Source organism: Lentinus tigrinus, assembly GCF_003813185.1.
Source record: "Lentinus tigrinus ALCF2SS1-7 unplaced genomic scaffold L226scaffold_59, whole genome shotgun sequence".
Taxonomy (NCBI): domain Eukaryota; kingdom Fungi; phylum Basidiomycota; class Agaricomycetes; order Polyporales; family Polyporaceae; genus Lentinus; species Lentinus tigrinus.
Genome location: NW_027137968.1, coordinates 63,765 through 83,463, shown reverse-complemented (window position 1 = coordinate 83,463; position 19,699 = coordinate 63,765). Strand labels below are relative to the sequence as shown.

Below are 19,699 nucleotides of genomic sequence, written 5' to 3'. Positions count from 1 at the left end.
AACTTCCGGCAAATCCTGATATTCTACGACTTTCCCTCAGGAAGACGTTTCGCCTACTTCGAGCATGCCAAGTGAAGGAGGATCAGCGCACGAGGCGGATGTATCATTACAAGGGGTATGCCAGTTGTCGAGTGATACAATAGTTCTCCCGATACAGTCGAATACGATCACCTTCCTGGTGCATGGGTACAAGCTTCTTCTCCAAATCCACCTATCCCTTCATAGCCCTCCAGATAGGCGTCAAAGCCTGCGCAACGGTATTGGCCGTAACCTCGAGGCAGTTCCGGAGTTCCTCGTCAGAGACACTCTTGAGGATACCACGGGCGCGCCACCGATCCGGATGGAACCGCTTGTGGCTCTTCTCGACAAACACCTTGTAGTCTTGCGTACGCATGTGCTTCTTAGCCGCGTCGAAGAACGCCTCGACAGCGGACCACTCAATATCCTCCAGCCGCAGCGTGACAGGCGAATGCAGGACCGGCCAGGGGATCATCTCGAAGTCGGCTGGGTTGTCCACCGAGAACTTTGTCGCATCGAACTCGTCGGAGAGCACCTTGTATCGCTCGATCGCGCGCCCGGTTGTCCATGGCCCGTAGGACCACCGCGCTCGCTCCTTGCGCCGGCGCTGTTCGCGCTCTTGCTGCACGCGTGCTTGCTCGGACTGAGCACGCCTTTGGGCTTCCGCCGCCGCCGCTTCTGCTCGTTGGCGTTGTCGTTCTTGAGCGGCGGCCTCCGCTGCACGCAGTTGCTCCTCCTCTTTGCGCAGTCGGCGGGCTTCCTCTTCCATTTGTTCTTGCATGGCACGTTTACGGGCCTCTTGTTCCCATAAAGGGCGATCCTTCTCAAGCTCGGCGAGCTTGCGTCGAGACTCCTCAATCGCCGCTTGACGCTCCGCGTCCTCGTCGTTGAGTCGAGTGTCTTCAGCTGTGCGCTGGCTGTCATCTTGCATAGTAGTCAGTAAATGCGACAGAAATGGTGAGATCGGCACAGTACCATTGTGCTGCGATGGCGGTGGCGTCGGCAGGGGCGTGTCTGCGAAGACGCCCTTCCAGAATTGTTGTTCACGCTGCTCCTTCATGCCATTTATCCGCTCTTGTTGTTGGGCCATGCGTCTACGCTCGCGTTCTGCCCGTTTCCTCTCCATGTCGGCTCGCGCAGTACCTGGTGACAGTGTTCGTGCACGTTTGTTGGGTTGATACGTGCGACCGCGTGAAGAGGTCTCCTCTGGCGAATCCTGTCCGCCGAAGACTACTCGGGTCTTAGCTCTAGTATTGACGAACACGACACGAGAGCATACCTTTGCGCTTGGTTGAACCGGCGGGTACACCGTTGGTCGTAGTTGATTCCGGAGGGGTAATGTCCTCCATGGTGAGGTCCACGATCTCAGGTGTCCGAGAACGGTTCGACCCGAAAGAAGACCCGGCTTTGGCCTTCACCTTCTCGCGCCTTTCCCGCGTCTGCTCCTCTCGCGCCTTGCGTCGCTGCTTGGCACGGTCCGAACTACTTGGATCTTTTCTGGGTAGCTCCTCAATCACAATATCCTCCACCTCATCTTCATCGTCGGACTCTGTAGCCTCCTCGATGTCGGTACCCTCGTCATCCGTGACCAGAGAGACGACAGTGCGGAACTTCTTGTTAAGATTCCTGTGCTCTTCCGAGTCAGGCGCAGGAGAAGACAGACGACGCTTCTTCGCATGCTCAGCAGTGCTGTCCCCACGGGTGTGCGAAGCATCCTGAAGGGATGGCTCCTTCCGAGTGATGATGGAGTGGTGAGGAGCAGCAGGGATGAAACAGTCGTAGACGGGGTCAAGCTTGTAGATATCCCACTGATCTTCAGACAGTATGAAGGGTTCGCTGAAATACGTAGGGAGGAGTCAGAGAACGCGAGCGCGACCGAACAATACGCCAACAATACGCACCCACAGACTATAACCAACCGTGGCCAAACTCCCTCATCCTCAGAACCTGGCGTGCCTGGGGCGCGCCGTGCGCGGGGAACGAATCGCCATCTGCTTGGCATCCGATTCCCTGGGGTGGTTTCGATTACGATGCGCTTCGGTCGCGCTGGGTCCGCGTCAGTGCGCTTGCGTGGATGAGCATGGCCAGACGCTGCCAGGGGGTCGAATGCGGCGAAACATAGAGTTGAATTTGGATGGCGCAGAATGCGTGCAGGCTGAGTTGGGTCGAGTAGACCAGGTTTGGAGCCCTGCAGTTGCCGTGGTCCGGGGTGACGAGATGAACCCGGAACGAAGGACATGGAGTCGCGTCGAGGCTCAACGCGACGCGTTTAAGAGTGTAGAGATGGTCGTGAAGGCTCAAATGAGGTTAAGCGAGAAGCTCGGGGCTTATGAGAGCGTTAGACCGCGTCTGCGATGCGGCGAGCGAGGATGAGGACACAAACCACGATGGCTCGCGCGCCACCTCGTGAATGCCACTCGTTTAACTTTAAGCGCCTCGGAAAAATAATGTCACGTGAAGGCGTCAAGCCACTCTGGGTTACCGTGCAAGTTCTATTCCTTATTGATTCATTCAGCTTCTTGAACTACGATAATGATATGTTCTGCACATGGAGAGCTCGCGAGTAAGAATACTTTGAGGACCCTGGTTATAACCAAAGTATCAATCCTTTTTTGTGGAAGTGATCACGTGTGGGCGCCAAGTAAGCCGTGACAGTCGCCGGGGCTGAGTGCAAGAGATGCAAGCCATGTCTTCTAGTTCCTGTCCAGAACACCTGTTTTGCAAGCATTTGCTGCATAGAATACTGCTTTGGAGTCCTCTCCGCCGATGCTGTGATAGGGAGCTGTACTCAAGATCCGAGCGTAAGAGGCAGGGCGTGACGAGTCATACACTCGCTGGCCTAGTGACATCCTGGCATTCGCGGTGGTACCCAACTCTGACTTGACTTGACTCGCGCCGTGACAGCATATAATCTTGTCTGGCGACCCTCTAGAGCCCAAATTCCTCCGCCATGACCAGCTTACGAACGTTCCAAACCGAGATAGACGAGATATCGCACCGCGAGGTCGCGAAGCAGCGCGCGCACGCCCTCGCCGAGCGGGCGAAGCTTGAGAAAGATGCGAAGAAGACCAAGACGCATGCACGGAAAGAGAGCACCGAGGCCCCCGATCCCTCCAAGCCCCCGGCCAAAGAGCCAATAACGGCCCCCGCCGCCCCGGGGAGTGGGGATGCAGTGATGTCGGATATCGATGAGCAGCTCCAGGTGAGTGCCTTACCCCGGCCTACCCCGCAACGCGCTTCACCTCGTCGCGCACATTTGTCAACCATTTACGCTGACATGCACCCGGCGCATTGAATGACAGTCATTACTGCTCTCCCGGTTACCTGCAAACCTCGAGACAGCTCGGAACCTGATTGCCTCGTTACTCACGAGGAACTTCGGCGAGTATGTGTTCCGAATAGGTTCGCACCCCCCGCATGCAAGACTGTTCACCGGGCAACCTGCTGCCGAGGAGGATACATGGATCGGAACGGCGCGGACGGCTAAGGAGTTGGACATTATCATTCAGGAGACGACCACGGTAGTGGACGAGGTCGGCGGAAAGGTGCGTGTCTCTTTCAAGCTCGCTATCAATTCTCGAAAGTCTCAATCCCAACGTCCCATACTCTCGCGCAACAGACGTCAATACTGTATGACAGCAGAACAGATCATCCAAGAGCAGCATTACTATTACGATTACCACCGCCCGATGTAGCTTCCACTCCAGAGGTTCGTTGCGCGGTGGTAGGAAACGTGGACAGTGGCAAGTCGACCACATTGGGTGTTCTGACAAGAGGTATGTCTTTCAGGCTGTCTACAGTATAGCTGCTCATGCGCGTTGTCGATAGGCCAGTTGGATGACGGCAGAGGACGTGCGCGAGTGAGCTTATTCAGGCACAAGCACGAGATTGAGACTGGAAGGACCTCCAGCGTGGGCATGGAGGTACGTTAATAGTTTCATCGCCCTTCGTCTGATATTGAACGTCGCCACCTGTTGTACAGATTCTAGGATTTGGACCCACTGGGAAGCCAATACTTCCGCCGACAGCGCATTCGAATGACCCAGAGGTCATCCGCCGGGAGAAGATGGGCTGGGAGGAGATTTCAATACAAGCCTCTAAGATAATCTCGTTCAGTGGTGGGCATACCTGTCGACTGTCCAAACCTAAGCTCATCGCATTTCATACAGACTTGGCTGGGCACGAGCGATATCTGAAGACTACCCTGTATGGGTTAACGTCGGGCTCGCCATCCTGTGTCATCTTGATTGTCGGAGGCAACGCGGGACTCATAGGAATGTCGAAAGAGCACTTAGCAATAGCACTTGCGCTCGGCGTGCCGGTGGTGGTCTGCATAACCAAGGTCAGTTGGGACGTCTTCCCATACACGAATATGAAGGCTGAGCACTGCATGTTTCTCGTGATAGATTGACATGACCCCTCCAAATATCCTTGCAAAGACCGTGGAGCAAGTGTCCAAGATCCTGCGCAGCCCAGGGTGCAGGTCAGTCCAGCCCGCTGTCATTCTTGACTCAACAAGCGATCTGATCGCCTACTAGGAAAACGCCAGTGTTCGTTAAGTCCATCGAGTCTGCCGTAGCCGTGGCGCAGTCCTTCGGAAAGGAGCGGTATGACCCCTATGTTTGAATGAAGGCAACCGCTTGCTTACTTTATCCCTGACAGATTAGCACCGGTATTCCAGACGTCGAATGTCACCGGAGAGGGGTTAGACTTTGTATGTCTCTGCCTCATTGATTGCGTTGCAGTTGCTGACCTCGCCACTCAGCTGCGTACATTCCTCAACCTGCTTCCAGCTAGCGAGAGCGACAGCGAGAAGTTCCTGACTGACCAACCCTTAGAAGTAAGCTGGATGTGTTGGACATAATGATGGTCCACTCAATAGTTTCGCAGTACTCTATCAATGAGGTCTACTCCGTTCCGTACGTCGGAACAGTGGTCGATGGGATCCTGAACTCGGGCACAGTCAAGACTGGGGATGCTGTCCTCTTCGGTCCAGATTCGAACGGCAACTTCCACAGCTCCGTCATCAAGTCAATAGAGCGCAAACGGTATGCCTCCGTGGTGGCGCGGGGATCCTTGACCATCGGGCTCATGATGTTGTACTCATCAGGGCACGGGTGCCGAGTGCCGAGGCCGGGCAGTGCGTTTCCTTCGCGCTCAAGCGTGTAAGGCGCACAGATGTCCGAAAGGGCATGGTATTAGTGCACAAGACCGAAACACCGCCCAAAGGTGAAGCCTTCCCTACACATGTATGCGGATAGTCTACTGATCAAGATCGCGCAGCTGTTCGGCAGTTCGAGGGCCAGGTCCTCATCCTCTAGTACGTCTACTCGCGGCCGCGGCCTGCGTGGCTATGTGCTGACGTGTCCCCAGTCACAACACTACCCTGCAGCGAAACTATCAAGCTATGTTGCACTGCGGTGTAAGTCTCTCCGTGTCCAGTCATCCGTCTTACGATCACATCACATATTTACTGCGCGAGCAAGGTGCTGACATGGCTTGACTCGTAGGCTGTGCGCCAGACGGTGCGAATAGTGTCCATGGATCACCCCCAAGGAATCCTTCGTACCGGAGACCGAGCCACGGTGACTTTCGAGTTCATCTCACACCCTGAGTTCATCAAGGAGGGTATGAAGCTGCTCTTCCGCGAGGGAAAGACGAAAGTGCGTTCTCGCTTCTACTGTCCTGATGTCTTTGACACTGTGTAACCCGCCATGCTGACGACGCTCGACAGGGTCTGGGCGTCATCACACGATTATTGTAAATGACCTGGCTTGTCCTTGGAGCTTCTCGTCTTCTTCGTTGTCACCGTCATTGTACTCTGGAAAGTAACGTCGCGACGCGACGTTGTATGTAGCATACGTGTATGTGGGCAGTGAGCGCGCTGTATATCACAGTCCGGATGTATTGTTGCGCAACGACCGCCGTAACCTCATCGTTCGACAATAACTCTGGCTCTGACAGGCTGTCGGCGATGCATGCGCCTGTACTCAGAACTCTCGTTTGCCTCTCGTATTCACTGAAATTACTCCATAACTTGAAGCGAGATGACTGTAATATTAGCTCCGCGGAGGTTGAACGGACTTTGACGGAGACCTGACAAGATCCGAGACTACTTATCCAGAGAGCAAGGCAGGTTATAACCAGTGCAACATCTGGTCGGCGACACCTTCGCGACGGGAAATAGAAACACATACAGGAGGTAGCGGAAGTAGTTGAGAGGGACAAAAAGGTTAGTAAAAGAAAGAGGATGAGGTTGTTCAACTTGTTGCCTTTTTGTACAGCCTTCGGAGCAGGTGCCAAGACGCGTCAGTCTCGGCGCCTCCTAGGCTGCGAGCTCCTGACTTGTGCTCAATGCTGCCGCGGTAGATATAAGTTGTGGGCTGACCGTCGCTGCATGCCCCGTCCCCATCAGGCCGCATGTCCCTTCTGTCCACCACATAGTGCTCGACGGAGTCGGCGGTGAGTACAGAACCTCCTGCATCCGGATCCTGCACGCGTCCACCCTTATCTGATGAACCTTGACCCACTCGCACGGACCGTCAGCTGCTGTCATAAGCTGGAACAGACTCTCGTCGGCCTGTTTAAACCAGCTATCGAATCCTAGGACACCCACGACCCCATCGCCATGTCGCGGACGCCGTCGTTGCAGGAGAGGAGCTTGAGGGACGACTCGGAGCGCAACCGTCGGAGAACGCGTTCCGCCGGCACGTTCCCCGCATCCTCGCCATCAACGACGCGTGCCGGACGCGGTCATGCATCACGCCGCTCAGATCCTGGAACGTCTCACACCCCGGAGCTGCTCCAGCTACCTGGAGAGGCCCCTGGATATCCATTCTCACTTGCGCCTGCAGCACCCTCACCTACAGCGACAAGACGTCTGGACCCGGGACGTAGATATGCATCACCTCGTGCACCAGTTGGCGAGTTCAACGCGCCACGGCCTCGGCCTATCAGGGATGTACCGCTCTATGAAGACGGACGGAGAGAAGCCATGAATACGAACGCTCGTGGGGAGGGAGGGGAGCGAACGCCTGAGCGACCGAGAGGCTTCTTGGGTAAGCTCTTCGAACTCTTGGGCTATGCGGGACAGGATGCGAGGGCCCGACGGGCATTGGTGTCCTTGGTATTTGGCCAGTTGTGGTGGTTTGCACAGGTACGTCTCGTCTCGTCTTGAACCTGTTTTCGGAACGTGCGACACTCTGGGGCATGCCAATCCGCATGCGCGTAGGGGACATGATCCATGAGAGCAAGTTAACCCGAGGCGCCGCTCTACATGTTATGTGAGTGTACGCGAGACGTATGTCATGAGCCGTCATCTACCCTTGATTCATGCAATAAGAGACTACTGCTACGCAGATCCCATATGACGGTGTGCCCAGCACATATCTCGCAGTATATACGCGATGCTTTCAGATATTCACGCGCATCATGTAGCATGCATGGACTGCGGCAATGAAACTATGCGTGTAGTTGTCCACCAGAGTTGTCCATGAACGCGTTACGTGGTACGAGGCTGATTATGCCATATAGTTTGTCGTTGTGATCGCGCTCCTGGCGTACTCAGGTGCCCATGAGAGCCCAACAATGCCTGGATTATCGGAATGGGAGGCGTGCAATAGGCCACTGGGCACATGGAACGCTCTCTGGCTTATCAAGGTCGTGCTCAGCTCAATGCTGTCCGTTTGGTCGTGGCAGAGAGAACGCGTTCAGATCATGAAGTGAGCTCATTGAATTCTCTTCCACTTCGTCGCAACTGATGGTTGTCTGCAGCGGGTTAAGGCGGCGTAACAGTAGCAGCGATGATGACGAAGTTGCAACGCAACGCGTCCTCAACGGTCAACCTCACTATCCTCGACCAACTCACGGTGACACAGCAACGCCTCGTAGGCAAGACTCCCCTCGCACGTCAGGACTATCGTACGAAGGGACGAGTTCAAATGGGGAGAATGGGCGAGATGCCCCACCGCCATCGCGTTTATACGCCCGGTCAGTACAACTAATAACAGATCATGCACTGTCACTGACATCGTAACAACACGTTCATAGGGTGTCGCTCTTTACATCGTTCATAACGTTGGCCTGGTTCTTGACCGCACATGTCCTGGAATACACCTCCGTCAACAGCTGCCGCCTCGCTGCACCACACATCTGGTGGTTGACCTTCGGCCTCTTATGTACACTTTACCTCATGATTCTCGAGATCTTCCTACTGGGTCTCCTTGTCTTCATTCTCGGCCCATTTCTCTACGTGAGTCGTCCAATTTACTCTGGCCGCAGCGTGCTTACAGCGTATATGCAGCTCATGTACAATATCGTACTTCTATGCCTGGGACGGCACCCACTGCAGAACCCGCACTACATCAAGCCCGATATCGACAAGCTGCCCAAATCCATTGTCGACCGGATTCCCCTTGTACTTTACATTCCACCGCCGCCCGGCGAGTCGACCAACACTTCTACCCCTATCACAGTCCCTCCCGCAGCACACTCTTATCCACCGAAGAGTCCTACGCCTTCTTCCGCCGCTGTACCAAAACGGCGGTTCGCATTCTTCCGGCGTAGGAAGAGCAAGGATACGGCATCCGCTTCGCACGGAGGATCGCCTGACTCCAAAGCTCGGTCTGACAAAGAGAAGGACCTCGAGGCTGCCGCAGCTCTAGGGCCCGACGCGGATGACGAGGAAGATATTCCGTGGGATGAGATGTGGGAGAAGGGCGACTACCCATTCGTCCGGCTCGAAGGCAATCGTGCCGTGTGTGCAATCTGCCTGATGGACTTCGAGGAGCCCAAACGCATACGCGGGAAGAAGACTGCAGCGGGAGACGATGCAGATGGTGAACCTTCTTCTCCGTCCGCCGGTGCGTCGGCGGCAGAAGCAACGCAGGATATCCAGGTGGAGGCTGTCACGGAGGAAGAACGGGATAATCTGAAGTTGACTGATGCCGGGGAGGGTGCGCAGCCGCTGAGATTGCTAGGGTGTGGACATGTATTCCACGTGAGTCTTACTATATGTATCGTGCCTGTGCTGTCACCTGATCCTTTTGCTTCACAGAAAACCTGCCTGGACCCCTGGCTGACGGACGTATCGGGACGCTGTCCGATTTGCCAGCGACCGGTGGAGATCCCACAGCCAAAGAAGAAGGGCAAACGACGTCGGGATACGTAGTTCCTGATCATTGGTATCGTCTGTTTCATCGCACCGCTCATTTCTCGTGCCGGACTGAAGGACCTATGCCTGTAGTGTAGTGTATCTACCCTGTGCTGTATACTATCTCGCACCATGACTTTCTTCTGCGGCTTCCCGCCGCAAATTTAAGGATCGATCGCTCGTCGGTTCGGAAGAAAGGTATGTACCTGTGTCTTTTTCCGTACTCACATGAATGGACTTTTGAAGTCACGTATGACGAGAGCGCAAACAACGCCGTTGGCTTCTTCCGCAGATTCTCCATTGCTGATCAAGTGGACCCACAAATCGGACATGCACGTAACGTCGACTCTTCTTCTATCTCATGCCGTCACAATCGCTCTATGACTTTCGCGGATCTACCGAGCTTTGTGTCTACGATCGGTATCTTTCATGGTTCTCCAGGGACGTGTATACGGCATTTTGACAAGCTATGTGCAGAGCTCCGGTTGCGGCTTCGTTCACAGCGATACAATCCCACCTGATCAGCTCGCAACCTTCGCGGGAAGATCATGCGTGATCGAGGTGCACATCCGACGCCCATGCGAGGAGCAACCTCGCGTGTCCTGAAATTCGACGGTGACGAGGTTTTTCCACTTTTGCTCCGAGTTCATATAACTGCCCCCCACGATTGTGGCACAGGAACGTGTACTTTGACAGACCAAGATGCTCTACAGTATTTTCATTGCATTCAGCTTTTTCTTGCTTGCTGCGCGGGTCTCTGCGCAGGCGCCTGCCTGGGGACAGTGTGGTGGAATCGGATGGTGAGTCCACTTGCGAACATCCTCCTATGTGGCAGCTATGTCCAACAAGCTGGCGATGCAGGGCAGGAAGCACTACCTGCGCTTCGGGGTCAGTATGCACGAAGGTCAACGACTGTACGTTTCACCTTCATTACTCTATAGGCTCCGGCTGCCAGTTCCGCCATTGACGGACCTTGTGCAGATTATTCGCAGTGCATCCCCGGCGCAGCGTCGAGCACGACCGTCGCAACCGCTCCGGGTAGCACCACTACCCCGCCTACCAGCACAGTGCCCACGACGGTGCCGCAGGGTCCTACCACAACATCGACCGGAGCAACGCCCACAGGGTCCCAGATCCGCGCCGTCGAGGGTCCTGTTTACCACTTCTACCTCCAAAACCAGGGTACGTCACCTGTGCTACCACAGCGCCTTCTCCTGGCGCCACACGCAGTGCTACACTGCCAACGGCAGCATCCTCCAGCGCGGGCAGGCGCAGCAGGCTGACGTCGACTCCTATTTGCTCGCAGGCGGGAAGCCGGTCCTTGGTCCTGAGTCGTCTTCGGGGTACTTCACGATCGGATCGACGATCTCGCTGAACAATGCGGACGGAAGCAAGCTCTACCTCAACGTCGACACCAGCGCGGCGACCTCGTACAAGCCGCTCACCCTTGACACCGTCGCGACGACAACGGACTGGGCCCTCGAGGGGGACACGATCATAACGACTGCGCCGCGGGAGCTGAACTTCCTCGCCTGCCCCACAGCTGACACCACCGTGTATGATGTGTACCTCCAGGAAGGGAACGATACGCCCACGGGCGCATCGTGCTCGATGGCCAGTTTGCACTTGCCGTGTCTATGTTGAGGGGTGATGAGTCGACTCGAAGAGGCTCCGTGGAAGTACCCTGTATGAGTCTACAATCGTGTGATATACATTTGCTAGATTCTCGTGGATGCCATGCGCTAGGCCCAGGCATACCGCGGTCGCCACAGACGCGTCGCGTCGCGACGCGCCGGTCACGTGCACTGCACAGGCGATGAGGTCAAGGTCGGCAAAAGCCGCTGAGGCCGTTCTCGCACCATATCCGTCACTCCCACCTGTGCGCAATGCCGACTGCGTACGAACCTGTACCATCGGATTCTGACACACAGCCCGCTCAATCCACACAAAAGTCTGGTTCTCGGCTGCTCACAATCCGCAGACTCTTGCTCTTCTCTCTCACTGTTGTCGTCGTCTCGCTTGCAGCATTCAAATCGGAACAGTGGACCGCAGAGAAGACACATCTCAGTCCAGGAACAGGATCCGACGCCTCGTCTGGGAATAACGAAGAAGAAGTTGTCACGGAACCTCCAATACCTACAACATCATCAAACGATACGGATATGTCTTCAGGAGGGAAATACAGTGTTGGCTAGTGAGTATCCGAGAGTCCTCATCACTCTGCTTCCCCGTCGTTCGCCCATCTGTCAATATGTCTCCGTGCATGCATCATTGCCCCATGTTACTGGAGTGTGATACCTGCATTGGTATACATTCTTGGCATATATACTATGAGCACCGCTGCCCAGGGCGATAATCCGCGAACTGCTGTAGCGCAAGGAAGAGAAGGTTATTTGCCTTGAACCCGATCGTATGACGTACCACATCCGCTTTTTCCGTCTATCGATACCGAGAATGTTGTATCATAGCTTCATACGCTGTTAACGTTTACTAACGCTGCCCTCTCCGCAGTTTTGTGAACTGGTGCGCGCTATGACACTAGAAACGATCGTCCCATGTAACGCATCTTCGCAGGGGGATCTACGGACGGAAGTTCCCACCATCACTCATTCCAGCGGATAATCTCACGTGCGTCCGCAGATCGTTGGGTATCTGCTGCGCCATTGTAACGCATTGGACAGACACATCCTATACGCCTTCGCGGATCTCAAGGCAGATACGGGCGAAGTTCATCTATCCGACACCTGGGCCGACACGGACATTCATTACCCCGGTGATTCTTGGAATGACAACGGCAAGAACCTCTACGGCAATTTCAAGGCGATCTACAAACTTAAGCAGCAGCATCGCCACCTGAAGGTCCTGCTCTCGATCGGGGGTTGGACTTACTCTCCCCGCTTTCATCCGATCGTCGTCAATCCTGCTCTGCGCTCCAAGTTCGTAGCCTCATCGCTCAGGTTGCTGGAAGATCTTGGCTTGGATGGCCTCGACGTCGATTACGAGTATCCGCAGAACGACGAGCAAGCGCGCGGCTATGTGGCTCTCTTGCAGGAGATGAGGGTTGCATTGGATGCCCACGCGAGTCGCAAAGGCGCCAACTACAGGTTCCTGCTTACAGTAAGATTATTCCTGTTCCTGCTGTGCGGACCATGCGTGCTGAGAACATGTGAAGATCGCGGCGCCATGTGGTCCGGACAACTACCAGAAACTGCACGCTCGCGAGATGGACCAGTCCCTCGACTTCTGGAACATGATGGCGTATGACTTCGGTGAGCATACTCCACGAGCACTTCATATCTGCGGACTCACCGTTTTGCCTTTCTCGCAGCTGGTTCCTGGGACACGGTGTCAGGCCACCAAGCGAACGTCTTCGGCGGCAAGATCAACGCTTCGCAGGCAATCAACTGGTACATCGGCCAGGGTGTCCCACGCGACAAAATAGTCATGGGTATCCCCCTCTATGGCCGAAGCTTCATGCACACAGAGGGTCCGGGTGCGCCCTTCCAAGGAGTCGGTCCAGGCAGCTGGGAGCAAGGTGTCTATGACTACCGTGCACTGCCGCTGCCAGGCTCGTACGTCCTCCAGGACGATAAGCTGATCGCGAGCTGGTCGCACGACTACCAAAAGGGTGAGATGATCAGCTACGACAACGAGCAAGTGGGGCACTGGAAGGGCGAGTACATCCGGCGCGAGGGCCTGCGGGGGAGCATGTTCTGGGAGCTGAGCGGGGACAAGGGATCGCCACGCGAGGGTATGGAGGGTGGACCTGGGAAGGACCCGCAGCCAGGGCAGAGTCTCGTGGCGGTGGTGAAGAACGCCATGGGCGAACTCGATCGGAGCCCGAATTGGCTACAGTACGAAGGGAGCCAGTATGACAATATGCGGGCGGGGATGCCGTAACAGAACCGTGGTCGTGGTGTACAATAGGTACTATCTCTTACACGCGTTCTTATCCGGAGCACATCACTGACGTATATGTGTCTAGTATCATACATCTCTGATAATGTCATTGTCCAGTACGTTTGCCCATGCACGCTTGACTAGTACGACTTGCGGTGTACTCTTCGAAGACGTCAACGCGGATCCCTACAAAGGCAGACCGCCATTTATTTGCGGTCAACGTTGAGATATATCCTGCACGGAGAGGTAATATTGATGGCTCGAACCCCTCAGTGTCATTGTTCTTTGATAGCCCGCCTGTGAGGCTATCGCTCTCTTCGTGAGCGCTAACCTTGCACGTTCTTGAATGGTTGCCATATACGGAAGCATCAAGCGGTAAACCCCATGGTAGCCATAGTCCCTCGGTCGGTCGATCCAATGTATTCCAGTCGCACATGAAGAGACACCCGAGCCACATCATAAAACTGCGATATCTCATATGCGACGGCTGTCATTTGCCTCCGACTACATCGGTAAGATGTTCATGGTGACGTACGGGCGGCACTTAGACTTCTCATGGATTACCTTTGCAGTGGACTGCGGTCACCTCGCGGTGGCCCCAAACTAAATGACGATACGACGCCAAGCCACATGCAGCGCTTGATATGTAGCTTCTCTCTGCAATGAGCTTCTACCGCTTACCAGCAGAACCAAAGAAGTTTGCTGAGGTACGTACTGACAATCCGCATCCCTCGGCAATTTGACATTAAACTCGTAGAGGTGCATCCCAAGTCTTCCAATATGAAGATCGCACTACGACACCAAGATCGCGGTATCTCCGCCAATACCCCAGAAGGTGATAGTATAACTGTATATGGCTCAGCACTGTCCGGTAAGCCAGCCCTTAGACCTTCCTAACCAAATCCGTCGCATCCGGTTATCTAGCACTGCTGAGCACCGGCACGGTACCTGTGACATCTTCCCTGACGCTCTCTTTGGGTAAATATGATGTAAATGTACGTTCAACAGGCTCATGGCGACATACGGCATCACGGCTCCCGCGCTATCGTGCAATGCCTGACTATAGACACCACTCGTACGTCTTCGAAGCCGATCTCGTCTTGAGTTATGGAGCAATTGATCTTGGGCCCAGATCGTTGCCAGTTGAATAGACAGGAACGCACGCCCTGTACACGATGCGAACACGAGGATACGGCCTGCAAGCCCTGAGCCTGTCTGACGTGACACTGCGTAGTGCGCACCGTGTCCCTGCGGTTTCGATCATCGTGCAAGCGGACATCCTCGGTGTCATCCTAGCGCTATATGGCGATAGCGATAGAGTCGCCGACTGTGACCTTGGAAACCGTGTTAATGTCGGCTTATATCCAGGCATGGCACGAAATAACCGATATGAGCCCCGGAGGCTGATCTGCAGAAGGGCGAGTACCTCGGACCCCCGACCGTGTTTAAAGTTAGGCTTTCAAGGGAACCCGAGGCATCCGCGTGCTACCTACCGACCTAGGCGAACGACCCGCTCGAATGAGGGGCGTAGCCTCCCCTGTCCGAGTCGCGCTGCCGTGACTGAGCCTGTCGATGCCACTACTCGGGCCCAGTCACTACGACGCCTCCCTCAAGCCTCGCCTATACCCAGATCCAACGACTAAGCAAGCATGCTGTCCGTAGCGGGTGCGCCGAGCAAGCATGTCTGATACCGCTGAAACCTTGCTTGTCAGGCTGGAACGCCCAACAACCCCATAGATGTCAGTCCGGCTGCCTCGCCCGAGCACCAATCGAATCAATCGTATGTTGTAGGTCCACAGGGCGGGTGTGATCCGTGAGGCCACCATGCGGTGATGCTACTGCAAATTGCATCCGCTGTTCTCGCTGCGCCCCTGGTTAGTTTTCCCTAGGGTTTGTAACGATGGAGACTTGGTCATATTTCTCTGGATATCCGAGATGCGAAGTACAGCGGCAAGCAATATACAAATATAGATAGTTCGTCATGTGTAGAACGGCCTGCATGCAGCAGGTTCCAGTACTAGTATTACAAGCGGGGTGAATACTTCCAAGACATCATAACGATACTAGAGTCAGAATATCAAGAAGGATACATCCGCACCGAGCGGATAACGGGGGTATGAGCGAAGGCTGCCGCGGCGACTCGTGCAGGAGGCGTTGTGGTGGCGATCGTAACGTCCGAACGTTACAGCGACATGGCTCGTCCTGCTCCGGCATCCCGGAACTCGCGGATGGTGGAGCGGCCTCTCTCCGGCTCCGGCTGGCCATAGGTATCGGGCTCGGAGTCGAACGCCTTGTCAGCCCGGACATAGCTGATTGCCCGAGGGGCTTTGTGCGTGAAGCCTGCGAAGGCAAGCGCCTTGCGCACCTCGAGAATCTCCTCGCCGTGAACCTTGTTGCGCAGAATGGGGTCGCGTGTTGCGTCCGCAGCGGCGCCGTTCGCAGGAGCGAGGGGCTGGATGGTTCTCGATCGATCAGTATGAGCTAAGAGAGGATGTGTGTAGCAGATCGCTGACCTCGGGTGGGATGTCGTCGTCGAAGTGCCTGGTGTCCTCGGGGTTCCGAAGCTCGGGGCGATACGGAGCCGGATATCTGTGAATGTTCTCCCAGTCGATGCCGCGGAACCACGGATGGGCCTGCGCAAAAGAAGGCGGCGTCAACGACAACGCGGCCGGGTACCGATGACTCGACCAAAACCTTGATCAAATGTGCGCCATCCACACTGCCCATAGTGCCTTGAGGTGTGATGAAGCCGCTGCGGCGGGCTTGCACGATCATGGAGTTCGGTCTGCTAACGGAAGACGACGCTTGCGATCCGAGACGATCTTCCGCCTCACAGAGTAATTGCTCCATCAAGTTGACGCCTTCGTGCGATACTCTAGGGCGGGACGGGAAACGAAGGGATTGTTTCCAGTTCAAGATCTTCTGCCTGGTGACATGACGCTAGTGTGTGCAATGTTCGGCAACACAGCCAAGCATATGTACGTGGCAAGGTAATAGGGGGTTGTGACATGGGACGGCAAGGATACGTTCGGACGTTAGCAAGACATGCACCGAGCAGGGTGCAGGGAGGGAAGAGGCTCACCGAGTTGCTGACGAACGGGGGGAAACTGGAGGAGTGTTGAACGGTCAGACCTGTGCAATGGAAACCTAGCCGAACATCGGCGTACCCGTAGAGACACTCGAACATGATCACTCCCAAACTCCACCAATCGCATGAGAACGTGTACCCATGACCCCTGATAACTTCCGGAGACACTGCATGCCGACGAGGCACATAAGCGCAAGCAGGAGGCAGCACGGGGACCCTAAACGCTTACTGTAGGAGTTCGTGCCACAGCTGTCGTGGTGGCCAGGGAAGTCGGGAGGGACGTGCAACGTCAGAGGCCTGCCAGATCAGACGCGATGTTGGACACTTACACCGAGTATGCCAACTACGCAAACGAGCGGGGGTGATTAGATGCAGTTCAGGCCCGAGACGGCGAGGTGAGGCGCACCTTCCGACGGTGCTTCTCCCTCCAGGTAAAGACACCACTCTGTCCATCGCCTCCTCCCATGAGCCGCTCGACCTCCTTGCGATCCAAACGCTTGGTCCGCGTGCCATCCCCAAATCCGCTGCTCTCTTCGAGATCGATTCCGTGCTTGTGAAGCAAGTGGAGGCGCTGCTGCTCATAATCTGCCCCGCTGCAGATGAGTGCGGGAAGCGCAGTTGACAGGGGAGTGGAAATACAGACAGGAAGTATCGTGTGCCCAGTGCAAGTCAGTGCTGGGAGGGCAATGTCGTGCAGCGAGGCCGATGCGAACGGTGTGTCAGCGCCGAAGCTGGACAGCCAGTGGGAATTCCACTCACGCAAGTCCGAAGTCGCTCAGCTTGATGTGTCCTTCCGGGTCAAACAAAAAATTCTGTCGGTGGAATGCAGGAGATCAGCGTCCGCTGTCCACCGGAACATGTCCGATTCCATATCATGGGGCGGAAAGTGGCCGACGCCCCATGATCAATACCTACATCCGGTTTAATATCCCTGTGAATGAAACCATGTTTGTGGCATGATTCGATAGCGAGGACCATCTGAGCGTCATAGATGACCGTTGCCAGACCACGCGTCGGCGGAGAAAAGGGTATCGAGGACCGAAGAAAAGCTAAACGTTAGCAAGAACGGTTATCCGATGGAACCAATGGAGGCCAGACCTCTGCCACATAGAACCGCGTGAAATCTTCTTCAAAGACATCCCGTTCTATCAGGAGGTTAAGAAGGTCTCCGCCGCCCATGTACTCCAGTACCTATCAGATATGAAATCGAAATGAAATCAATGAAAATGGAGCGGGCGTAGCAGGCGGCCTGTTACCAAGTATAGATGGTCACGATCCTGGAAGCTGTAGAAGAGCTTGACTATCCATTCGGCAGTACCGGGTGTGCTGACGAGCGACGCCGACCGGAGAAGGTCGCGTTCTGCACGCACATGCCCTTCTTGACCTTTCCTCAGCATATCAGTCTTGCGCAGCTGTTCAGATGGACGCATAAGCGAGGGACCGTCAAGGACACCGAAGAAGATGGAGAAGGCGAGGATGGGCCTGGTAATACCTGTTTCATGGCATACAATTGCCCCGTGGAACGTTCGCGGACAAGGGATACCACTCCAAATGCACCTGGGAAATACGAGGATTGCAGGTCAATCAGCCGAGAATCGAATAAGAGCGGGGTCCGAACCATGTCCGATGGTCTTGAGTTTGACAAATGCATTGACATCGACCTTCCGACGGCGCTCGCGCAGGTAGTCGGTCTCATTCTGACGCCAGCGACGACGGATATTCTCCTTCTGAGCCTCGCCTAGCTGCATAGCAGCCATCTCCTTCTCCATGGCCACACGACGCTGCTCGCGAGAAGGCGGGTGGCGCAGGAGAGGAAAATACAGGTTTTCGAAGAATATCTTCGCAGCGACCGCTTTCTCCAGCGTGGCCAAAGAAGGGGTGATCGGCTTCTTGGGAACGGGTGTGGGTATCTCCGGATAGTCCTTGTCGGAGTCCATAGCGGCTGCATCTTCCTGCTCGTGTTCGGCATGTGCGGGAAGTCCTGCCGTCCACCGGATAGTGGAGTTACCTGGCTGCCCGAAATTCGGAGGGAGCTGTACCGGCGTGGGAGGTGACTGCGGCTGGAAAGTCGGTGACAGTGGTGACAAGAATACATTCTCTCCCGCAGCTGTCGTCAGGATTGACGAGGTATTTGTGATACTGATACCATTCACCACACGCAAAGGAGGTAACGAGGGGGCGTCCGGCCTGCCCGAGCTACTGGGGGTTGGCTTGAATGCGCTCACTACCTCATTGATAGCTCTCGCTTGGACCGTATACCTGATCATATTCTTGATTGGGTCCGCCCAGCGGGGATCTGATGCATGGGGTGAGACCAGCCGAGATAGAGGGTAATATTGACACACGGACCTCCTAGTTTACCCTGACCTTCGGGACCCCAGCGCGTGAGAAGTGCTTCAGCCTGATCAGCGTCGGACGCATGGACCAGATGACTAGGACAGGTTTGGAACAATGGACACATTTGACGAAACACAAGATGTAATGAACGTACACGAATCCGGTCGGCTTCGACACCATATCTTTGCTGATCCTCCTCGCCTTCAAGTTCCTCGGCGTGGGGGAGACTACGGGTGGACTCGGTTGAACCGCAGGCTTTGGGGACGCCACGCTGGCGCTCGTAATATCTTCATACCTCGGGCCAGATACCAACTCGTCCTCGGGACTTTGCGCCCGCGGCCAGAGTAGGCGAGACGGAGATGGAGTGGACGGTATCGACGGGATGAGCGCGAGGAGATCGTAGAAACCCTTGTGCAGAAGGGTACCGCCTCTCAAAGTTGCTGAAGGAGCCTCGTATTCCTGGGTCGTCTCAGGCGGAGGGGAGAGACTGGGATAATATGGATATGGAGCCATGTAGGGATTTCCGTACGGGTACATGTCGGGAAGACCACCGGGAATACCGCCGTGTGGATAGAAACCATCCCAGTCGTTGCGCGGCGGGGTGCTTGGCGGGGTAGGAAGCGGTCGACGCGATGAAGCCATGGCGGTCGAGCTCGCCGCTGTTCTTGACGACCGCGGCGGCAGCAGCAGCGGAGGAGATTGAGGTCGCTTCCGCCTCTGGGGCTTCGGACCGCGACAGCCCTCGATTCGGCAATCACGTCGGGTGACCGGTCACATGCACATGTCACGTACGTACACCAGACTACGCAAGCGCGCGCCCTGAGTCTCAGGTGCCTTCTCCGCCCGCACGGTTCTCCTGGTTCTCTTCCTCTCAAACTTGTTTTGCTCGGACCCAAGGATGCCCGACTGCCTTCAGCATAACCCCGGCTTCCCTTCTCTTGCCCTTGCCGCCAGATGTCACACCTTCGTGCACCGTGACGATATCAGTTCCAGCCTTGGACTCCGAATGATCAGCGTCCGTAGCGTAGCAAGCTAGCCCCGACACGCTGCGGGTGATTAGCCAAGAAGCGATAGAAACTCTAACCATTTGACTTCGTGTTTGACAATTGCAGCCAAAATCCCGATCGATCTCCTCGTCAGCCACTTATCTCGTTGCGCCTATATTGTCCCCGGCCGTCCTGGTTTATTGTATCGCCTTGTGTGTC

The 19,699-nt window shown here is 55.5% G+C and overlaps 7 protein-coding genes across 7 annotated transcripts; 5 read left to right on the top strand and 2 right to left on the bottom strand.

Annotated features, from left to right (window-relative positions):
• Positions 1–74: 74 nt before the first annotated feature.
• On the bottom strand, positions 75–2,401 carry L226DRAFT_495510 (uncharacterized protein). The gene is made up of 4 exons (XM_067677520.1): positions 1,920–2,401; positions 1,298–1,854; positions 994–1,248; positions 75–942 (listed from the first exon to the last, which is right to left on the bottom strand). The coding sequence occupies exons 1-4, from the start codon at positions 2,255–2,257 to the stop codon at positions 212–214; spliced, it is 1,881 nt and encodes a 626-aa protein (XP_067529207.1). The 5' UTR covers positions 2,258–2,401; the 3' UTR covers positions 75–211.
• Positions 2,402–2,912: 511 nt separating this feature from the next.
• L226DRAFT_540545 (P-loop containing nucleoside triphosphate hydrolase protein) lies at positions 2,913–6,086 on the top strand. The gene is made up of 16 exons (XM_067681895.1): positions 2,913–3,220; positions 3,321–3,563; positions 3,638–3,794; positions 3,847–3,941; positions 4,001–4,136; positions 4,188–4,360; positions 4,425–4,501; positions 4,557–4,625; positions 4,681–4,732; positions 4,784–4,858; positions 4,909–5,066; positions 5,129–5,247; positions 5,302–5,338; positions 5,392–5,440; positions 5,529–5,681; positions 5,753–6,086. Exons 1-16 carry the CDS (start codon positions 2,969–2,971, stop codon positions 5,780–5,782), a joined length of 1,875 nt encoding a protein of 624 aa, XP_067529206.1. The 5' UTR covers positions 2,913–2,968; the 3' UTR covers positions 5,783–6,086.
• Positions 6,087–6,433: 347 nt separating this feature from the next.
• L226DRAFT_495504 (uncharacterized protein) lies at positions 6,434–9,499 on the top strand. Its single transcript, XM_067677519.1, has 6 exons — positions 6,434–7,174; positions 7,552–7,739; positions 7,792–8,007; positions 8,068–8,269; positions 8,321–9,016; positions 9,074–9,499. Exons 1-6 carry the CDS (start codon positions 6,647–6,649, stop codon positions 9,185–9,187), a joined length of 1,944 nt encoding a protein of 647 aa, XP_067529205.1. The 5' UTR covers positions 6,434–6,646; the 3' UTR covers positions 9,188–9,499.
• A 339-nt stretch (positions 9,500–9,838) lies between these two features.
• Positions 9,839–10,826, top strand: L226DRAFT_540542 (uncharacterized protein). The gene is made up of 2 exons (XM_067681894.1): positions 9,839–10,045; positions 10,095–10,826. Exons 1-2 carry the CDS (start codon positions 9,967–9,969, stop codon positions 10,811–10,813), a joined length of 798 nt encoding a protein of 265 aa, XP_067529204.1. The 5' UTR covers positions 9,839–9,966; the 3' UTR covers positions 10,814–10,826.
• Positions 10,827–11,033: 207 nt separating this feature from the next.
• Positions 11,034–13,268, top strand: L226DRAFT_540541 (glycoside hydrolase). The gene is made up of 7 exons (XM_067681893.1): positions 11,034–11,363; positions 11,681–11,692; positions 11,744–11,797; positions 11,851–12,286; positions 12,342–12,438; positions 12,498–13,096; positions 13,155–13,268. The coding sequence occupies exons 1-6, from the start codon at positions 11,056–11,058 to the stop codon at positions 13,067–13,069; spliced, it is 1,479 nt and encodes a 492-aa protein (XP_067529203.1). The 5' UTR covers positions 11,034–11,055; the 3' UTR covers positions 13,070–13,096; positions 13,155–13,268.
• An 847-nt stretch (positions 13,269–14,115) lies between these two features.
• L226DRAFT_319078 (uncharacterized protein) lies at positions 14,116–14,902 on the top strand. The gene is made up of 3 exons (XM_067673867.1): positions 14,116–14,144; positions 14,202–14,712; positions 14,782–14,902. The coding sequence occupies exon 2, from the start codon at positions 14,245–14,247 to the stop codon at positions 14,710–14,712; it is 468 nt and encodes a 155-aa protein (XP_067529202.1). The 5' UTR covers positions 14,116–14,144; positions 14,202–14,244; the 3' UTR covers positions 14,782–14,902.
• A 64-nt stretch (positions 14,903–14,966) lies between these two features.
• L226DRAFT_540540 (kinase-like protein) lies at positions 14,967–19,202 on the bottom strand. Its single transcript, XM_067681892.1, has 17 exons — positions 18,649–19,202; positions 18,507–18,589; positions 17,776–18,453; positions 17,650–17,714; positions 17,414–17,569; positions 17,256–17,348; positions 17,073–17,135; positions 16,917–16,969; positions 16,801–16,832; positions 16,564–16,742; positions 16,487–16,500; positions 16,387–16,406; positions 16,237–16,324; positions 16,152–16,176; positions 15,764–16,009; positions 15,583–15,702; positions 14,967–15,521 (listed from the first exon to the last, which is right to left on the bottom strand). The coding sequence occupies exons 1-17, from the start codon at positions 19,134–19,136 to the stop codon at positions 15,252–15,254; spliced, it is 2,673 nt and encodes an 890-aa protein (XP_067529201.1). The 5' UTR covers positions 19,137–19,202; the 3' UTR covers positions 14,967–15,251.
• Between the last annotated feature and the right edge of the window lie 497 nt (positions 19,203–19,699).